The sequence below is a fragment of the Chaetura pelagica genome, unplaced genomic scaffold (assembly GCF_000747805.2).
Source record: "Chaetura pelagica isolate M959 unplaced genomic scaffold, ChaPel_1.0 scaffold138, whole genome shotgun sequence".
NCBI classification, from domain to species: Eukaryota; Metazoa; Chordata; class Aves; order Apodiformes; family Apodidae; genus Chaetura; species Chaetura pelagica.
In genome coordinates this window covers 2,489,862-2,495,984 of record NW_009954215.1, presented here as the reverse complement: position 1 = coordinate 2,495,984, position 6,123 = coordinate 2,489,862, and the positions used below count along the sequence as shown (strand labels likewise).

Here is a 6,123-nt window from a genome sequence, read left to right as displayed (position 1 = left end):
GAAAGAGGAAGCCTATATATGCACACACCTAGAAAGACAACATAGTATCAAGAGAGATGTGAATCATAAATCTGAGAACTTTCCACTTTTCTGTGATTTAAATCGAACGCTGACTCACAATGTTTTGAGGGGGCTCAGGCAGGTATGAAAATGAAGCCTCTGCTTCGTATCACTGTTGGCAATTCCTCTCTGTGCTGTTTGTGAGGCTCCAGCCCACTGCAAAACAGCCATACTTCATCCTGCAGACAGCTGCCAGCAGAGGTGGATGACAAGGCTTCCCTATCTATAATCTGAGCAAGCTTGAAGAGCACCTTGAGTTCTTGTACAATGAAAAGCTCCCCACAAATGAAACATTATTGATATAAATCATCAGAACACTGGCAATAGGAGTAAGCACAAAAGTAACTGTCAAATTATTTCCGTACTTCCGTTATACATAGCTTCCATCCTCTCTGCTGGTTTCACTTTGCAGGACAAATGACCCAGGACTTCCTCAGGTCAGCCGTCATTTCATATAAGGAGGGCATGCTACTAGTGATTTCTATGTAATTGTTATTGATCTTTTATTGCTTTGCACCAGTAACCTTCACTGGCAAAGCTGTAATAGGAATCTGGATCACTTATTGCCACATCTTTCTAAATGGGACATTGCTCAGCACTTCCGTGACTAAGTGGGAAGGTCAAGGCGCATTCGGTTCCCTCTCGAGTACACAACAGGAGCAAAGTCCATCCATCAAAGCACAAGGAGCATCTTCAGTATTTGCTGACTTAGACTGTATGTGTTTTCTATTAGGATAAAAAAAGGCTGGGACAAAAAAATACATTCTGAAGAAGGAATTAAGAGACTGCAAAGTAAGACTTTAGAAGATGAAGAAGACTCTCTGCTTTGAATGTAAACAGCTTCAGATGTGTTTGCAGGCAGTAAACATCTACCATGTAGAGAGAGGGCTTTTTCTGTGTAAATGTAACTCCAGGAACCTTTCCTCCAAATGCCTTTTAGACTGAATTCTCCTTTGCTAAGCTTGTAGGTGAGAAAGGAATGTAGAATATAGGGGGGTTTCCCCTTAAAGAATATGGACTTTGTGCTATCTCTATATATACACATATTTATATACTCATACATTTCATGTATTTAATGCTAATGGATGCCACCAGTTGCAACACTTTTGGCACAGGCAACTGTACCAAGCAGGCAAACAGCTTGAGCAAGTAATTCTCTGTACTCCCGTGTATGCACCCAGGGGGACAAACAAGCAAGGACCATTAACCTGCCCGTGCTCAGATTAATTCTGAAATCCTGTCCTCTACTTTCGGTAAGTGTAATAGGGGTGAACATGACCTCTGCTGCAATCACAGGGAGGGTTTAGGAGCTGTGGGTATAATACACGTGCTTGAAATTAATCAAGAAAGCGCAGCAGTGGGGGTAGCACTGCCCAACTGGATCCTGTCAGTCTTCATCAGGCTGGAGAGGAGCTCTTTAAAAGTGCAGCAAACAGGTCACATAATGTCAACCCTGAATAACCAGTGCTTTATTATGGGCATAAATACTTCTGGAAATAAGTGCTGTACACTTGCAGCTGCCTGGCCCTGTTTGTAACAGTAACCTCCAGCCACCACTGCCAAGTAGATGAAGCTTTGCTGGTGCTCGGCAGTCCAGCATGTCCCATGCAACACCCAGAAGAGAAAGGCAGGTCAGACTAACCTGCAGCTGTTGTCTCCAGCAGCATGGAAGGAGGTCTCGGCCCTGTGCAGGCCCAGGCGGGAGAAGGCGTGGTACATGGTGAGGGCAACGTCGCTCAGGCTGTGCACGCCGTCTGGCTCATCGTACACGTTCTCCCAGTAGGATCGGAGGCCAGGGGTGCCAGATGGGTAGTTGCCATACAAGTAGTAGTCCAACTGGCCAATTATCTCTTGATTCACTACAGCTTCAAATTTACGGGCAAAGAAAGTTGGTCTGGCAGTCTGCTGCAGTGACAAAAAGAAACAGGCACCAGAGTGAGTTCCCATTTCAGCCATGACATTTTGTCCTAAATAATCGGTTGGAGCTGAGGACATGAACTAGTTCTCCCCATGGGCAAAGAAGACTTAACAGGTCACCTCTGTGACCACTGGTTGTTAAAAGTGTTGTTAAGATTCAGATTAAAACTACATCATTACTCGAGAAAAAAACACATGTGAGCTAACTCCTTTGTACCAACAGCCCCACCCTGGCTGCCTTGCTCTAGAAGGCTCTCTGGTTCCAGAGGGGTGGGGATTGCTGCCTAACCCACCTCTGAGCCTGGGGATGGTGCAGCACTGGCACATGTCATTAGAGGTCAGGCAGGGAGCAACACACAGGGGCTCAGAGCCCCTGTAGAGCAGCATTTTGCATGTATGGATTTGCTGCTGCTAGGTCAAAGAGCACTCTGGGAGAGACACCATCTGTGGCTGAGGTTTCTCAGCTTCTTACTGGTCCTGTAGAGATTTTTTTTCTCTGCACTTGACACAATCTTGGGTGTATTACTGGTTTACATGCTACTCAACTACCATTAGCTTTTAAAAAGCCTTTGTTTTTCCTTGCCCAGATCTGAGCATGGGTTCTGAGTTGTCAGGGAGTTCAAAAGTGCCCCAGATGATTCTTTTGAGTATGCTCAATTTTACTCTGATACAGTGCATGCTGTGGGCGGTCTGATCTCCTCTGCAGCTTGCTTTGTGCCTCCATGAGAATCACAAGCAAGCCTTCTGGTGCTGTGTGTTCATCTGAGGGGCTCTCTCTTCAGGCAAGTGTCAGAAGTTGTCTCTACATGTATTCTAATTTTGAACTTTCCCTTGCAGCTCAGTTTACCTGATTGTTTTCTGAAATGTCTTTGTGCCTTGTTTTCCCAGTCTGGAGCAGGTCAGCCACTGCAGACTGGCAGGAATTTTTTAAGACTTGCCATTTATTCTGTGCTGGAGATTTTCCTGGGATTGATGTTTGGGGTAACAGAGCTTCCCTTAGACAAAGTGTCATCTGCTCTTTTTGTGAGTGCCAGTGTCATTGACTTCAACTGCATCTGGTAGGCAGCACATTACAATAAATAAAAGATCTCTGTTTCAGAGCAGTCATCATTTTTCTGCTGTAGGGTAAAACATTCTTCATCCCACACAAAGCCTGAACAAACATGCTTTATGCAGGGGACCCTGAGGAGCTGCAGGGATGGAACTGAAAATCTGGTGACCTTGAAAAAAGTGGTTGTTCATTTTTAATAGAAGATATACAGGCTAGATACAGTCTTGAGATAGAGTGCACCCTGAACACAAGGATTTGCTCTCATGTCTGCCTTGGGGAAGCAGGATCACAATGGAACTGATTAAACTTTTTAAGGCAGTCAGGCCAAGACTGGGTGATCAAAAACCTCATGACTCTGACCCTCCAAACTATGAGATAACCTTAAATATAATATTGTTGATGAATTTAATAATGAAAACTGATTTGTCTTGTGCTGTGTGAGCCTCTAGCAGGCACTCTAGTCAACTTGGAGCTTTTTTCAAAGACGAAAAACACTGCTTAACAATAAAATCCAGGAGCTTCATGAAATCATGAAAGGATGTGGAAAAAGCCCTTTGCAATAAATTCACAAGAGCTACCGAGTAATGTTGGCACAACAGATCTACCAATGTCAAGTAGTACAACCCAGTACTAAGTCTTAAGGACCAAAACATAGGTGAACTAATCTTTTATTTTCCTGAAATCAAGAGCAGAGCTTCTTCACACCTCACTTCTTTCTCCCCCTTGCTTGATCGGGTAAAGGCTTCCCCTTCCTACTCCCTGCTGCAGCCATGCAGCCAGATGCATCTCCACACCCCAGCAGAGCTGGGAAGAGCTTCTTTGCAGCTATCAGAGAGCACTTCAGTTACCTGGAATCGGTGGAAGTCTGTTGGTTTGAAGTCATTAGGTGAACAGCCACACCAGTCAACAATGTGCTTGTACTGACACTTGCAACCGAGTTTTCGGTTCCAGTTTGTGATGCGCAAGTTGTTGTCCACCATGGATTCACAGTAGGGGCTATTTTCCAGAACAGTGTGAAAGAAGGACTGCAAGAAAGAATGAGCCTATCAGTACATTATTGATGCTTTACCTCCTCAGACTTCCATTTTCTCCTTCACTTCAGCCCATGGACTAAAGCAGGTGACTTACTTTATTTTGAAATTACAGAATTAACAAACTCTATTGTTCTGCCACAAATTAAAAGCACTCTACATATATGCATTCCAGAGTATGAAAAGATCACAACACACTAGAGATCCAGCCAAACTGTAATAACATACAGTTGAGGCCTTGCTACAATAACCTGGCAGAGAATAATCGCAATGACCAGCTTTGGGCATTCGGAGTCCAAATGACTCCAGGAAAGGTATCAGTGCCAGCAGTTATTTTACTTTTATTTCAGCTGAATGAGCAATTCTAAGAAATTCCCATGATTTCTCTTCTGTAAGTTACTGTCTGCTCTAACAGACTTAAGACTGTTTTCCTGAGAAATGTGCTAATGACATACTTTAAGTTGTTTCCTAAGACAGTTCTCAAACCTTCACCATCACCCTGGTTACTATTAAAATAATACAGTTCCTTCTGTGAGTGTCTCTATCCCCAGCAATTTGAAATGCATTGCTAGTTGAATGGTCTTGTTCTGAAATTTTCTGAAAGTTCACCCCAGGCAGCAGAAGGACATTCTGCCTTCTGAAATCTTAAGTCTTTATTTACTGACTCAAGGCAGCAAGGAATTCCTATTGGGCTATCCTAATTATATCATCATCATATCAGCTATTACATAAATCATGTGTAATTGGGACTGATACAGCAGGTTAACAGGTGAGTAAAGGCAGGTTGATTTTAAGAAACCAACTATGTATCTTGCAAAGAAAACCTTGCAGAGAGAAGCTATACAGTAAGATCAAATTTAGCAAGAGATTTTTAGAGCAGTGACTTTTCTTTAAAATCAGCAATAGTAAGACCTATAAATAACCAGCATAACATTAGCATGGCTGCCTCCCAAATAATCCCCCTACCCTTTTTAATGTTAAATGACAGCCCAGTGAATATGGATTTTATGCTTGAACTGTTTGGTTAAACCCATAGAGGCATCCATTCTCATTCAAGTGAGAGGAAAAAAACCCCTACCCAATTACCCATTGCCCTGTGTCCTTTTATAATGATACAGAAATTTCTCCTAGATAATGGATGAAAAGGTTATCGGAGTTGAGAGAAAAGGAAATTTTTAACAGAAATGGGATTAAAGCAAGATTACTCAACATGTGTGTGGAATAATAGACCCCTATCAAAAGATGACAATCACTGCCTCCACCTCAAGCTAATAAGCCAAGATTTGCAAGGTTGGTCTCATCAATCCCTCAGAACATTCAGGGGCCTGGAACAAGGAAGCAAGTTATCATTTTACAGACAGTACTCAGGTCTTCCTTGGGATGTCTGCTGCTCCGGGAGCAGAACCAGACAAGCCAGGGGAGAGATGTGCCAGCTAGGGCAGGTGTAGCACAGCCTGAGCCCCACCAGGCTCCCTGCTCTGGAGGTGAGGCACATCTCCCTAGCACACTGCCACGTTCTAGATGAAAACCCGTCCTGGTGGGCACTGCCCTTCTGCATCACTTGTAGCCAGAGCAGTTCCTAACTAATCTAAATGGTTTGTGACTGTGCCTTCTAGCTGAGTTTTGAACTGAACAATAAACCTTTGTTTGTAGGGGTTTTATTTTTAAAGAAAAGGACTGGATCATAGGAGGGAAAGCTACTTATGAAGACAATTCGGCATCTCTAAGAGCCTTCAAAGGCTTTGTGGAGAAACAATTTGCAAGCAAAGGGCAGCTGGATTGTTGGTTGCTCAGTAATAGATTAATAGGCTTGAAAGTATAAAACAAAGCCACTCCTTGCAAAAAAGTCCCAGAAACAAAGCAACTAAACAACTGCAGAGGATGTTCCAACGCTAAAGGGCTTATTTGTCAAGGGAGTAAAATTCTCATTACCCACTGTGATATGATCCAAAGCCCACTGGACCCAGGCAAAAGCCCCTCTGACTTTGGTGATCTTTGGGACAAGCAAAAATGTTGCAGTTTTGAACAGAGAGGGATTGCTTTGAATTCATGTACCTCAGCAGG

General features: G+C 43.4%; 1 protein-coding gene across 1 annotated transcript in view; it reads right to left on the bottom strand.

Annotated features, from left to right (window-relative positions):
* Nucleotides 1-6,123, bottom strand: part of XYLT1 (xylosyltransferase I) — a 112,079-nt gene that overhangs the window by 16,563 nt on the left and 89,393 nt on the right. The window contains 3 exon segments of the mRNA XM_010003295.1: nt 1,703-1,965; nt 3,877-4,053; nt 6,115-6,123. The exon segment at nt 6,115-6,123 is cut by the window's right edge and continues 1 nt beyond it. Coding sequence (XP_010001597.1) covers nt 1,703-1,965; nt 3,877-4,053; nt 6,115-6,123 — 449 coding nt within the window.